A 14,918-nucleotide genomic window follows, 5' to 3' on the forward strand; every position below is an offset into this window, starting at 1 on the left:
TCTGTAACATGCGGATAATAATGCCTCCCGTTCCCCACGCCCCCAGTGTTGGCATGAGTAATACAGCAAGCAATTGTGTTATATAAAATGTCTAGCATACAATATGCACTCAAAATAAATGTCAATTGCTTTTTTTCCTTTAAAAGTGTCTAAAGCTATTTGCCTCATTCTCTCTCTCTCTCTCTCTCTCTCTTTTGAGACAGGGTCTGGTTCTGTAACCCAGGCTGGAGTGCACCAATCACTGCTCACTGCAACCTCCGCCTCCCAGGCTCAAGCGATCTTCCCACCTCAGCCTCCTGAGTAGCTGGGACTATAGGCATGCGCCACCATGCCCAGCTAATTTCTTTTTTTGGTACAGACAGGGCCTCACTATGTTGCCCAGGCTGGTCTCGAACTCCTGGACTCAGGTGATCCTCCTGCCTCAGCCTCCCAAAGTTCTGGGATTACAGGCGTGAGCCTCTGCGCCCAACCTATTTTCTTTATTTCTTATGACTGTGGTTTGTGGCTCTAGCCAGACAACCTGTCCTCACATGAGGGTTTTGCCCACTCCTCACTGCACAGGGCAGGCTGTTCCACCATCTGGGATGTCCCACCTCCTCTGTTACAGGCCACTGTGGTCTTTGGGCCACTGTCACAGAGTCACCTGAGAGCTCATTCTGTGATGTTCACCCACTGAATCAGACTCTCTGAGAGTAGTTGGGTGAAAAGGTCTAAGGGTCTGCATTTACATTTTTATTTTTAAATTATTACTCTGTACTTTATTTATTTATTTGTTGAGACTAAGTCTCACTCTACTCTGTACTTTAATTGATATAAATACTAACATTTTTACTAAGTGCTCCAGGTGATGATCATGCATATTAAAGTTGGAGAGCACTTTAATTTATGTTTTTACAATCTATTCCAGGAAGTCTGCCCAAATTTCTCCCTTGCTCCTTACCTAAGTCTAAGGTTCTGAGGGTCAGGGTCAGATTCCCATTGGGTTCTGCTGGGTGTGCTCTCCCACTGGACTGGAGAAGCCCCAGGGACAGATGTCTTGCCCTTTCTTTACGCGCCTCACCCTAAGCCCAGGTGTTCCTGGTTCTTCTGAGTGTAGATTCTCCTAGGAAATGCAACAGAATCTTGCTTTTTGGCCAGGTGCAGTGGCTCACGCCTGTTATCCCAGCACTTTAGGAGGCCGAGGCGGGTGGATCACGTGAGGTCAGGAATTCAAGACCAGCCTGGCCAACGTGGTGAAACCCTGTCTCTACTAAAAATACAAAAATTAGCCTGGCGTGGTGGCACATGCCTGTAATCCCAGCTACTCGAGTGGCTGAGGCAGGAGAATTGGTTTAACCCGGGAGGCAGAGACTGCAGTGAGCACAGATTGTGCCACTGCACTCCAGCCTGGGCGACAGAGTAAAACTGTCTCAAAAAAAAAAGAATCCTGGTTTTTTTTTTGTTTTTTGTTTTTTGTTTTACCTCTGCAGATACTTGGGAGAACCTAACTTCTCTGTCTTCCTGTGATTCTCTTCTGACTTTTCTAGATGGTATACAAATTGTATTACTGTGTCATATCACCCTTTGCCTTTCCAATCCCATCTTACCCAGGAAGTGCTAGGTGTGGGCCGGCCCCCACCCGACCCTGACAAGTGACCATGGATCCTGGAGCCGGGTCAGAGACATCTCTGACTGTCAATGAGCAGGTAGGTATCTTCTGGGGTGGGAAGGGGGGGTGGGTAAGGGTGATGGAGTGAGGGGTGTGGGCAACAAAGGAGGACTCCACAGGGCCCGTCACTCTCTGTTTCTTACCAGGGTTCGCCGTCACTTCACCTGTCCAGAGGTACTTGCCATTTAGGATTTCTCAGGGCCTGGGTTTGGGGAGTTAAGCTGTGACTTTAAGATGTAAAATCAAAGTGTACATAATATGTTTAGGTTTACACAGGGAAAGGTTTGAACATCAGGTAATTTACTCCTTAGTTTTTCTTCTTGCTTACACATATTTTCTAATTTTTTTTTTTTGCAAATTACTATTACTTATATCATTTTTTGTTTGTTTGTTTGTTTGTTTGTTTTGAGACGGAGTCTCGCTCTGTCGCCGAGGCTGGAGTGCAGTGGCGCAATCTTGGCTCACTGCAAGCTCCACCTCCCGGGTTCACACCATTCTCCTGCCTCAGCCTCCCGAGTAGCTGGGACTACAGGCGCCCGCCACCACGCCCTGCTTATTTTTTGTATTTTTAGTAAAGATGGGGTTTCACCATGTTAGCCAGGATGGTCTCGATCTCCTGACCTCGTGATCCGCCCACCTCGGCCTCCTTTTAAAAGGAGAAAAAAAGGCCAGGCGCGGTGGCTCACGCCTATAATCCCAGCACTTTGGGAGGCCGAGGCGGGTGGATCACCTGAGGTTAGGAGTTCGAGACCAGCCTGGCCAACATGGTGGAACCCCGTTTCTACAAAAAATACAAAAATTAGCCAGGCGTGGTGGTGGGTATCTGTAATCCCAGCTACTTGGGTGGCTGAGGCAGGAGAATTGCTTGAGCCCAGGAGGTGGAGCTTGCAGTGAGCCGAGATCGCGCCACTGAACTCCAGCCTGGGTGACAGGGCGAGACTCCGTCTCCAAAAAAAGAAAAGATGAATTTCTCTGAAAATGTAATTGGAGTGAAGCCCCTCATAGGGCAAGCTGGAGGCAGCACAAGAGCTGCTTTGGGGATGTATTTCGCTAATCTCATATTCTGCTGATGGGTCACATCGTCACTTTTTCCAGCACAGCCTCTGACTGGATCCACTTTCAGGCTTAAAGAGTGTGTTGTGTGAGTGATTTCAGGCACAGGCCAAATGCAGAGAGGCCCGACACAAAGCTGTTTAATTTACAGACTTTGTCTCTGATTCTTGAATGGCCCAATTGGCAGGGTTTCCGTGCTGGTGATGAAGAGCTAGTGTGTGGCATCTGGGCAGGGGAGGGAGACAGTGTTCTGGGGAGGCTCAGGGTCCGCCTGCATCTCTCATGCATGGAGATTGCCCTTGAGGTCTGAGCATGCCCACAGCAGGTGGCAGGACTGGAGCCACAGGCCCACAGGATAAAAAGCTGCAGTCAGGCCGGGCGCGGTGGCTCACACCTGTAATCCCAGCACTTTGGGAGGCCGAGGTGGGCGGATCACGAGGTCAGGAGATCGAGACCACGGTGAAACCCCGTCTCTACTAAAAATACAAAAAATTAGCCGGGCGTGGTGGTGGGCGCCTGTAGGCCCAGCTACTCGGAGAGGCTGAGGCAGGAGAATGGCGTGAACCCGGGAGGTGGAGCTTGCAGTGAGCCGAGATCGCGCCACTGCACTCCAGCCTGGGCGACAGAGCAAGACTCCGTCTCAAAAAAAAAAAAAAAAAAAAAAAAAAAAAAGAAACCCCGTCTCTACTAAAAATACAAAAAAATTAGCCAAGCGTGGTGGCAGGCGCCTGTAGTCCCAGCTACTCGGGAGGCTGAGGCAGGAGAATGGCGTGAACCTGGGGGGTGGAGCTGGCAGTGAGCTGAGATCGCACCACTGCACTCCAGCCTGGGTGACAGAGCAAGACGGTCTCAAAAAAAAAAAAAAAAAGAAAAGCTGCAGTCCAGGAGCGGTGCCAGGCAGAGAGGGAGAGGATGCATCTTCAGGATTCTTGACCCTTGTTTCAGGAATTTAGCTTGCAGGGAAATCCTGAGCCTTTACTCCAGAGTTTTGGAAATAAAGGAATCAGGGGCGATAGAAGTTACTTAGCATTGTGGAGCATTCATTTTCCATCCCTTTATGTTTGGGGAGCTTTCAGATGGTTTCAAGGGAAGTGAAGAGGGATTTGATTCCTGGCCCGACTTAAGCTGTGGATACCATGTTAGGAGCCCTCATACCCACGTTGGAAGATCCTAGGTGCCAAGAGGACATCCGTGCAAGTTGTAGGATAGGCCATCCGCCACTCCCTGCACTGAGTTCAAGAGATGCAGCAAAGAGGAATTAGCTCCCAGATGGTTTGGCTCTGGGGGACATTTTTCTAGCTTGCGTCAGGCCCTTCTCCCTGTCACCAGGGCCCGCTTTCTTCCAGCAGCTCCTTCCCTGGAATCAGGGAGCTGCAACCTGCTCCAGGCTCTGGAATTCTCACAGAGCACACAGCCCTCTGGACAGGAGGTCTGCATCCAGAAGTGCCCTCCCCTCTCTCCCCAAACCATACCCAGAGCTTTGGACCCTGCGGCTATACTGGCCCCTATCCCAACAGTGCCCCCATCCTCTGCTTGCAGGTCATCGTGATGTCAGGTCATGAGACCATCCGAGTGCTGGAAGTCGGAGTGGATGCCCAGCTCCCTGCTGAGGAAGAGAGCAAAGGACTGGAGCGTGTGGCCGCCGAGGGCTCCCAGCACGGAGACCCTGCTGAAGCCAGTCAAGCTGCTGGTGAAGCTGGGCCAGACAACCTGGGCTCCTCTGCAGAGGCAACTGGTATGAGGCCATCACCCCCACCTGGTACTGCGCCACCTGAGTGCCGAGTCCTTCCTGTGGTCCCTGGGGAGCCAGCATGAATCCCTGGGGCTCAGGTGGTTTTAGGGTCTTGTCTGCCTGCCCACTGGACAGCCTGTGCCTCTGGTCGGCTGCTAGGGCTACTCTACACTCGTTTCTGGAGCTTTAGTTCTAGTCTGCGTCACTTCCAGGCCTAAACTAGGATGGATCAGGGCGAGGTGGGAAGAGACTGGTAGCGCTTCGCTTAGGGGGTTGAACCTGGGAGTTGAACCCGCTGAGCTGTGGGAGATCAGGCACTGCTCCCCGGCCTTGGGGCACCCTCTCATCAGTCTTCCTCATGAACACCTTGCAGAGTAGTCATCTGCTTTTGCAGGAAGCCTTGGGCCTCCTTTTTCAGTTTCCCCAAAACACCCCAATTCATTTCCCCTTGACTTCTGCTGTACATTCCCCCTTCCCTTGACTGGAGATCTGGACTGGTGGGGGTGGGCCAGGAAGAGGAGGCAAGAAGAGAGCACATGAGAACACGCAAACTTCAGAAAAGCAACAGCTCCTTAACAAGAATACTGCATGGCCACACGTGACTTGCCCTACCTTCACATCAGCATGTAAATTCTTTGGAACCCTAGTAACCTCAGTCATTTTCTTTCCTTTTTGGATAAAGGAATGACAAGAGACATGACCATTTTTCCCTAGCCTAGAAATGCTCTGCTTCCATGTTGAGGCCAGGATGGGTCATCATCCGTTCCCACGGGGCAGTGCCCTGGAGACCAGGCAGGGAAGACAAGGACCCTACATCTCTGCCACTCCTTCCATTCAGCATAGCCATTGTGCAGTGGAGCCCCTTTTCAGAAAACAGGGGAGGTTTCTCAGGTTTATTCACCATGCCCTCACTTTGCTTTTCACCCGTTTATCCATCTTCATATCTCATTTCCTCTGGTGCCTTAATTCTGCTCCTTATCCAAATTCGCTCTCAGAAGTGGATCCTAAATCAATGATTTTCATGAGTGTTTGTGTAGTGTGCATCTTCTTCCAGGGGTTTGTGTGTCTAAGCCTTTCACAAAAGGCTCCTGCTCTATAAAGGAATTTTAGTCACCATCAAGCAGGTAAGGGAGGTATTTTGATGGCACCACCTAAGCTGCCAGCTTAGCGTGATGGAAACTTTCTAGGTGTGCAGTATTAAGAAGGGTTTCCTGTTTTTAAAACAAAACTAAGTAACAGGAAACTTTTCCAGGATGCAAACAGAATCTATTGGTTTGTGTCACTCTAAATTACCATCCAGTCTTTGTCACACATACATATTTTTATTGTTGTGGCCACTGAGGGTAGACTAAGTAGTATGACACCACCACGTAATTTCATGTACCTATGTCTTTTATTGACATAGAGTCACACACCTGCTTCTGGTTTTGGCCATTGTCAAATTGTCTGGGTTTTCATTTTCATAAACAGTGCTGCTTTGAATGTTTTTGTATTGATCCTTTAAAAAAATTTTGTGTGTGATAGTCTACTAAAATTCCCTTTAAGGCCAGGTGCAGTGGCTCACGCCTATAATCCCAGCACTTTGGGAGGCCTAGACGGGCGGATCACCTGAGGTCAGGAGTTCGAAACCAGCCTGGCCAACATGGCAAAACCCCGTCTTTACTAAAAAAGAAATAAAAAAATTAGCCGGGCATGGTGGCACACGCCTGTAATCCTGGCTACTCAGGAGGCTGGGGCAGGAGAATCGCTTGAACCTGGGAGGCAGAGGTTGCAGTGAGCAGAGATCACGCAATTACACTCCAGCCTGGGCAACAGAGCGAGACTCCGTCTCAAATTAAAATAATAAAATAAAATAAGATAAATCTCTTTGGAGGGAAATTAATTATTAACATAGGAGGAAGTCATTTCATGGAAAAATATAAAATCTTGCTATCAATGAGAAGAAAAGTAATTGACTTTAAGATATGAGATGACTGTTAAGCCAGAAAATAAATAAGCAATGATAAAATCTATATTGGTGGCCAGGCGTGGTGGCTCACGACTGTAATCCCAGCACTTTGGGAAGCTGAGGCATGCGGATTGCTTGAGCTCAGGAGTTCGAGACCAGCCTGGGCAACATGGCAAAACTCTGTCTCTACAAAAAAATACAAAAATTAGCCAGGTGTGGTGGTACATGCCTGTAGTTCCAGCTACTCTGGAGGCTGATGTGGGAGGATCACTTGAGCCTGGAAGTGGAGGTTACAGTGAGGCGAGATTGCGCCACTGCACTCCAGCCTGGGTGATAAAGTGAGACCTTGTCTCAGAAAAAAAAAACAAAACAAAAAACAAAAAACTATTGAGTGGTGCTGTAGAGAAACAGGTACATTGTTGATGTTTCTGTGAGTTCGTTTAGTCTTTCTATACAGTCTAGCAGGAAGCAATAGCAGCCCTAATGTATGTAAAACCTCAGACTCCATGGTCCTACTAAATATGCCCTAATAAAATGAATATTTTGCTTCTTTAGAGGGTAAGCTTTCATCATTTATGTTTGTCATTTTCCCATTTTCTCACTTACTTGTTGTTTTGTCACATTTTGTCCAACAAAATGTTTTTAAAATTTTCATCTGTTCAGACTCTCCTTATGTTTGCTCATTTTTTTCTGTTTTATTTTTTTAACTCATTTTTATTTTTTCTGTAGAGATGGCATCTTGTTTTGTTGCCCAGGCTGGTCTGGTAACTCCTGGCTTCAAGTGATGCTACCACCTCCGCCTCCCAAAGTGCTGGGATTACAGGCGTGGGCTACTGCACCCAGCCTGATTTTTTTTCTGGATTTAGAAATGTATCTTCCCTCCACAGAGGAGATAAAGCTGTTATTTTGTTTTCTTTTACTATTTCATAAGGCCTTTGTTGGTGTGTGCTTGTCTCTTGAATTCCTTAAACTACCTGGGTTTTATTATTGTATGCTGTGAACAGTATAGTCCTGAGTTGAGGTTGACGCCTTCCCAAGTTGAAACATGGGCTAGGACTGCAGGGTTGGACAGAACTTTTGCGGTTATCTGATTCAGTGGTTCCCACTCTTGGCCATATCTCAGGGGGAGCTTTGAAGGAAAAAAGAGAGGTGAGGTAACTAGCCTCCACTCCTGGACATTCTGATTCAATAGGCCTGGATTAAAGCCTAGAAATATATGCCCAGCAGTTTTAAGAAGCCACTGATCTGGCCAGGCGCCTGACTCATGCCTGTAATCCCAGCACTTCGGGAGGCTGAGGCGGGCACATCACTTGAGGTCAGGAGTTCGAGACTAGCCTGGCCAACATGGTGAAACCCCATCTCCTAAAAATACAAGAAAAAAATTAGCCAGGCGTGGTGGTATGTGCCTGTAATCTCAACTACTTGGGAGGCTGAAGCAGAAGAACCCCTTGAGCCCCGGAGGCAGAGGTTGCAGTGAGCAGAAGTCACACCACTGCACTCCAGCGTGGGTGACAGAGCAAGACTCCGTCTCAAAAAAAAATTAAATTAAATTAAATTAAAAAGAAGCCAGTGATCTGGTCCTATATCCATCACTCAACTCCTAGGCTCCTTTTAACTAACCATATATTAAATAATAACCCTTCTCCTCATTGTTGTATGGCTGTGAAGAACTTTCCTGGTGGGGTTACCCCAGTACCTGCATAGGCTAAGGTACCAAGAGGAGGCAAAAAGCTGCAGGTCACAGGAAGTTCATTTAGAAGCTCACTGAAGCTGCTCACATGACTTCGGACCTCAGGGAATAGCAGAGAAAAGCTGGCTGTCCTGGAGAGCCCCTGTGGTCCTGTAGTGCAGCACAGACCTGTCCAATTTTCAGGGACTGTTGCTTCCAGGACTTTGCCCTTCAGGAACTCCTGCCCTTTCAGCAGCTGCATCCAAAAGTACCCTGGAGGTGGATGAAGAGCGATTCAGTGGCAGGATGAACCAAGGACAGCCACTCCCATCATTTCTAGCTCCGGCCCTCCCTGACACACGTGTGCTTCAGACCCCTCCATTGATGATGTGACAGTCCTTACAGGGCCAGGAAATGAGGGCTAACACTCACCTGGGTATCTTCTTCAGCTAGATGTGCGAAGGGGTGGCTTACCTTCCAGAGCTGGCACAGGGCTCCCCAGCCTCCTATCCTCACCACCGTAGCATTCAGGAAGCTGCCTCATGGGCCAGGGAAGACCAGCAATTGGTCTTGGGCTGTGTAGCAATGCAGCATGGGGCTGAGGGTCACCGCTTCAGGCTGCAGATGGGGTGTCACGTACTGCTGTGGTGACCCCTCCACTCACGTCAGGCTCACTCCTTGTCCTTCTTTCTCTCAATGCCTTGTGAAGTGAAGTCACCCCCGGGGATCCCTCCGAGCCCTGCCCCTGCCATTGCCACCTTCAGCCAAGCCCCAAGCCAGCCTCAGGCATCGCAGACCCTGACGCCACTGGCTGTACAAGCTGCCCCCCAGGTAAGGGCTGCCCTCGGGAGCTGGACAGAGGGCCGGGGGCAGGAGCGAGGCATGGGACAGCCAGCATGGGGAAGCCATGGAATCTGGGAACTTCATGGGGGCAGGACAGGGAAGGGGCTATGGCTTGAGGGAGGGACCCTCCTACTAGGCACATCCAGCCTCACCCCTGCCTAGATCAGGCCCATTTGGAAAAGGGGATCTGCATTTGCAGAATCATCTCCTTGGGCCTGCCAGGATTGCAGAAATAACATTAACTCTTTCATGCAGCCAGAGTTTCTGTTTATCAGATGACGAAATGAATGAATACCCTTGCTGGCCCTCCAGTGGATGCCTGGAAGAGTTAATGGATTGTTCAGAGTCCTCATTTAGAACCAGGGAGTGGCCCCAGCCCCGTGAGAGGCTGCCTTCAGGATCCTGCAGGCAGGCAGAGCTCCCTGTCCCTTTCCCTGCATTCCCTGACTCCGAGGCATCCAGCCAAGGGTATGGTCCATCAGAAACTTCTCGGAGGCCTCTGTGGGGCCTTGACCACTTGGTTCCATCAGCCTCTGCTCCCTGTTCCCCGGCCGCTAAGCACGGGGCCTGGCAGCAAGGGCCCACGGAAGGCCTGGCAGGCAGCAGGCTGTGGTGGGGGAGGCCTGTGCCCCCTTCCCATCCTGTGAGCAGGACCGCCTTGCCCTGGATTTAGGCGACTTCTCTGAAGGCAGGATAGTTGGTCCAGGCACCCTCTCAGGTTTGGGCCTCCAGCTAGGGTTTGGCTCTTCCCCATCCTCATGTGACCTTTGCCCCATCGCCCTCAGAATGCTTTGTTTGTGCTCAGCTGGGTCTCAGAGACCCAGTGTTTGCGCTGTCAATGTTGATTTTTTATTTTTTCTTTTCTTTTTGAAATCTTGTTTGCTTTTGCAGGTCTTGACTCAGGAAAACTTAGCCACAGTTCTGACAGGAGTTATGGTTCCAGCAGGGGCAGTTACTCAACCTCTTCTTATCCCCATCAGTATTGCAGGTCAAGTGGCTGGTCAGCAGGGGCTGGCCGTGTGGACAATTCCTACAGCAACCGTGGCTGCCCTCCCAGGACTGACCGCTGCTTCTCCTACGGGGGGAATTTTCAAGCCACCTTTAGCCGGTCTCCAAGGTAACGGCAACTCTTCCCAGGACTGCACCAGGCCCCCCACCACCCACTACTACAGCCCCGCACGTGCGCTTGCCATGTCGGACTCAGAGCCCACGGCCCACCCAGGGCAACCGCCCTGGAGTCTGGATCCGGTGTCTCGGGCATCCGGCCGCAGAGCTGCTGCACCACCTCGGGACTGTAGGCCGTGACACCATGCTGGCCCTGCAGGCCTGCCATACTTCAGCCAGCTGTCTGAGACTGCCCCTCTCCCCCCACGCCAGAACTCACCCCATGACCAGCCTCCTGGGAAGGACTACAAGAAGATTCGACGTCTGGTTCTTGAACCTACACATCTCCTGGCCCCAGGGAGGGGGGATGAGAGATGCTGGCATGTGCCAGCCCTTCAAGGATCAAGGGAATCGTGGCTGCCTGCCCCACTGTGCCCACTGCCCCAACCCCCTCTCCTTCTTGTGCCAGATCCCTTGGGATTGGAGCTGCTCTGAGCAGCGGCTAGGCATTTGAGCACCTCTGTCTCTGCCTTGCTCCATAGCAGCTGCTGTGCTGAACACCGCTCTTCCGGCACCCATGCAAGCTGCCGCACCAGTACAGGCCTCCTCGACGGCCCAACCCCGGCCACCAGCCCAGCCCCAGACGCTGTTCCAGACCCAGCCGCTGCTGCAGACCACACCTGCCATCCTCCCGCAGCCCACTGCTGCCACCGCTGCTGCCCCTACCCCCAAGCCAGTGGACACCCCCCCACAGATCACCATCCAGCCTGCAGGCTTCGCATTTAGCCCAGGAATCGTAAGCTGCTGCCCTCACCCAGGGCTGACCAGGGATGGACAGAATCATGGGCCAAGGGTGGAACTGACCCTTCCCACAGTGGAGGACGAGCCCCCCCGAAAACAGCCCTTTTCCAACACGTCAGCAGAGATGGGCTCCCTCTGAGGCCTTCTCCTTGCAGCTGCCAGCCCGTCCATCCCAGATAAAAGCAGACAACCTCTGCCAAGAGGGCTGGGCACATTCTCCAGAACCTGAACCACTGGACCAGGCTTGGAGGGTGGGATGACGTCTGGGGATTGAAAACTTATGAGCTGTCACTAAGGTGCAGCCAGAGCTTACAGCTCTATGCTGGTGTCTATCCAGTGTAGCTCCTGGCTTGGCAGTGGGAGCTGTTAGATATGACTAGGATCACATCAGCCTCTCCAGGGTGGCCCTTCTACCCTCCCAGGCCTGGCCTGAAAGATTAACCAGAGTTACTTTTCCATGTCTGTGGCCCTGCCCTTCCCTGCTGACCCCTGCAGCCCCTAGCCCTGGAAACCATCCAGCCGGTAGACATGGGCCTGAAGCCCACATTCGCATCTACCCACCCCAGTGCCCCCCGTCCTCTTCCCTCCGCCCGGGGCTCTTCTCACCCCTTGGCTTCTGAGCAAGGCTCTTCCTCCACCCACAGATCAGTGCTGCTTCCCTCGGGGGACAGACCCAGATTCTGGGGTCCCTCACTACAGCTCCAGTCATTCCCAGCGCCATTCCCAGCATGCCAGGGATCAGCAGTCACATCCTCACCAATGGTCAGGGCCAGGCAAGTGGCCAAAGACAGGGCTGGAGGGTGGGGACTGGAGAGAGGCTGGACAGGGCTGGAGGGTGGGGACTGGAGAGAGGCTGGCCAGGGGGTGGCGGCCAGGTCTTGGGCTGTGGGTCATAGAAACTCGAACAGACGTCAAGCTGTTGTTCCTGTCTCCTCTGTGGTGGCTTTCTGCCAATGCTGAAGCTGGGCAGGGGTGTACCCACCACCCTGTCCTGGAGGTGCTCACATCACGTGGGAGGTTTCATTTATGGAGCACCCGTGTTGTGGTCAGGCTTTATGCTAGGTGCTTTCTGATACATCATGTCACTTTCTTCGGAGTACAAATCCATTAGATGGAGATTTTTATCCCATCTGACAGGACAGAAGGCTGAGGTTCAGAGCAATGAAAGCTACACAGCTAAAATGTGGCAGAACAAGGCAGGTCTCTGAATCCACATCCAGACCTATTCCTGCTCCACCATAGCTCTGAGGATGGAATAAAGGAAGTAGCCCTTAGAGTGTGAATCCTGCACTTTACTCATGAGAAACTGAGGCCAGAGCAGGTTGAGGGATTTGTCCGTTAGTCTCTTCCCCTGGTGGTGTGGGGATTTGGGTTTGGGGTGGAGCTGGATGCTACCCTCACACCTGGGGTCCCTGCCTTATTTCCTCCCAGGTTATTGGAACCCTTCCATGGGTAGTGAACTCAGCTAGTGTGGCGGCCCCAGCACCAGCCCAAAGCCTGCAGGTCCAGGCCGTGACCCCCCAGCTGTTGTTGAACGCCCAGGGCCAGGTGATTGCGACCCTGGCTAGCAGCCCCCTGCCTCCACCTGTGGCTGTCCGGAAGCCAAGCACACCTGAGTCCCCTGCTAAGAGTGAGGTACAGGGGCTGGGGTTGGTGGGGGGTGGGGCAGGCTCGGCTATCTGGCACCGGCTGCTTCCCTCCAGACTGCCAGACAGGACAGCATCTTCTGAAACTCCTAGGAGAGCAGGGCACTTCCTAAAGTGGGGGAAGTCCCAGAGTAGAAAGCCCACATGTGTCCACACAGGTTCTGCCCAGGGAAACAGCACCACCAAGACCCCCTACTCACACACACCCAAAATATGTATATGTGCCCTCAGATGCCAGTGCTATTCTAAGAAGATCAGGGAGGTAGGTGATGGTCAAAGTAGACTGGGCCAGAATCAGCTTTAGGGTGAACAAACGTCCTGGAAAGCCCTGGGAAGTCAGTTTTGTACCCCCTTCCTCTACCCCTCCATCCCTCCACCCCTCCACTCTGCACCGTGGCTTTGATTTACTCATTGCTCATTCTAGGAGTGTTTTTTGAGTGCCTACTATATTCCAAGTGCTGAAGACATAAAGATGAATAAGATGCCCTCCTAGCCTTAGGTAGCTTGGCACTGGAGACCATTACAAGTCAGTGGGACAAAACTATCACAAGGACACACAAATAAGGTGGTTTGGGGCCCCAGAGAAAAGAGCTCTTGACAAGCTTGGGTGTTAGGCAAGACTTCATAGATAAGGGACATTGAACTATATCATAAAGGGATGAAGCCAGGTGTAGTGGTGCTCACCTGTAGTCCCAGCTACTCAGGAGGCTAAGGTGGAGGATCGCTTGAGGCCAAGAGTTCAAGGCTGCAGTGTACAATGATCACTGCACTCCAGCCTGGACAACATAGCAAGACCCCATCTCTAAAAAATAAAAAGCGATGAGTTGGATGTGAGAGTGTTCTACCTTCAGGGAACTGCAATGAGTATCACGTGCTAGAGCAGCAGTTCTCAAGCCTGTGCATCAAAATCCCCTGGAGGCCTTGCTGGAATGAAGATTCCTGGATCCCACCTCTGACTTTCTTATTCAGTAGATCTGAAGTGGGGTCCAAGAGTTTGCATTCCTAAGTTCCCAGGTGATAATAAGGCCAGTGGTTCGCAAATGTAGCATGCACTTCCAAGTTTTGTAAATAACCTCTTAGCTTTGTCTGTGAATAGGGATCATAAGGGTACCAACTTCAGAAGGTTATGAATGCTAAAGGATATATTATACACAGGCAATGAACACTGGCGCACAGAAAGCACTTGAAAAACAAACAGTAGTTCTTCTTGTTATTACCGTTATCAGGTAAGGTAGTAGGGAACTGCTGATACTGAAGGGCTTTAGCAAGGAAATGGCTGACCAGATGTGCCTTTTTTTTTTTTTTTTTTTTTTTGAGACCAGGGTCTTGCTCTGTTGCCCAGGCTGGAGTGCAGTGATGTGACCTCAGCTCACTGCAACGTCTGCTCCTAGACTTAATCAATCCTCCCACTTCAGCCTCCCCAGTAGCTGGGACTACAGGTGTGCACCACCACACCTGGCTAATTTTTGTATTTTTTGTAGAGACAGGGTTTTGCCACATTGCCTAGGCTGGTCTCAAACTCCTGAACTCAAGTGATCAGCCCATCTCAGCCTCCCAAAGTGCTGGGATTATAGGCATGTGACACCGTGCCCAGCTGAGAGATGCATTTTTAAAAAATCCCTGTTATAGGCTGGGCACAGTGGCTCAGGCCTGTAATCCCAGCACTTTGGTAGGCCGAGGTGGGGGGATCACCTGAGGCCAGGAGTTCAGGACCAGCCTGGCCAACATGGTGAAACCTTGTCTCTACTAAAAATATAAAAATTAGCCAGGCGTGGTGGCGGGCACCTGTAATCCCAGCTACTTGGGAGGCCAAGGCAGGAGAATTGCTTGAACCCGGGAGGCGGAGGTTGTGATGAGCCAAGATCGTGCTACTGCACTCCAGCCTGGGCAACAGAGTGAGACTCCATCTCAAAAAAAAAAAAAAAATCCCCGTTATTCACATGGTGTCAGGAACTGGACTGTGGTGAGGCAGTTTAAACAGCTCTAGGGAGAGTCAAGGAGCTGTGAACTAAGTCAAAGGCCCTGGGGATGAAGAAGCAATGGACTTGAGACGCACCAGGGGTAGAATCCAGGAAACAGGACCGTCCTGGAGAAATCTGTACTTCCTAGAAAGCTTTGTTTTTAAATCATACCAAATACTTTCATATATTTATAGTTTCTTCTGATTACAAATATGATATGTGCTTTTTACAAAAATTCTAATATTTTATGTAATGTAAAAAGTAAAAATCCCTTCTAATTCCAACTCTAGAGGCAACTTCTTTTTATAGCTCACTTTATATGCCTCAAGATTTTGTTTTTCTGGAAATTCATATGTATTTCTTAAAGGCATTATTCCATAAAAACCGATTTTCTTTTTTTATTATTATTTCTTATTTCTTGAGATGGAGTCTCACTCTGTCGCCCAGGCTGGAGTGCAGCGGCATGATCTCTCGGCTCACTGCAACCTCTGCCTCCCGTGTTCAAGCGATTCT

The 14,918-nt window shown here is 50.7% G+C and overlaps 1 protein-coding gene across 8 annotated transcripts in view; it reads left to right on the forward strand.

Annotated features, from left to right (window-relative positions):
- POU6F1 (POU class 6 homeobox 1) overlaps nt 1–14,918 on the forward strand; it is a 29,125-nt gene that overhangs the window by 9,869 nt on the left and 4,338 nt on the right. For all 8 annotated transcript variants that reach the window (XM_058433745.1, XM_058433747.1, XM_032144399.1 and 5 more), the window contains 7 exons: nt 1,591–1,685; nt 4,241–4,436; nt 8,760–8,881; nt 9,785–10,010; nt 10,540–10,793; nt 11,443–11,571; nt 12,230–12,433. In XM_058433745.1, the coding sequence (XP_058289728.1) occupies nt 1,638–1,685; nt 4,241–4,436; nt 8,760–8,881; nt 9,785–10,010; nt 10,540–10,793; nt 11,443–11,571; nt 12,230–12,433 (1,179 nt within the window). In that variant the 5' untranslated portion in view covers nt 1,591–1,637. The remainder of the gene's footprint in view (nt 1–1,590; nt 1,686–4,240; nt 4,437–8,759; nt 8,882–9,784; nt 10,011–10,539; nt 10,794–11,442; nt 11,572–12,229; nt 12,434–14,918) is intronic.

This window comes from Hylobates moloch, unplaced genomic scaffold, assembly GCF_009828535.3.
Source record: "Hylobates moloch isolate HMO894 unplaced genomic scaffold, HMol_V3 SCAFFOLD_22, whole genome shotgun sequence".
Lineage (NCBI taxonomy): Eukaryota > Metazoa > Chordata > Mammalia > Primates > Hylobatidae > Hylobates > Hylobates moloch.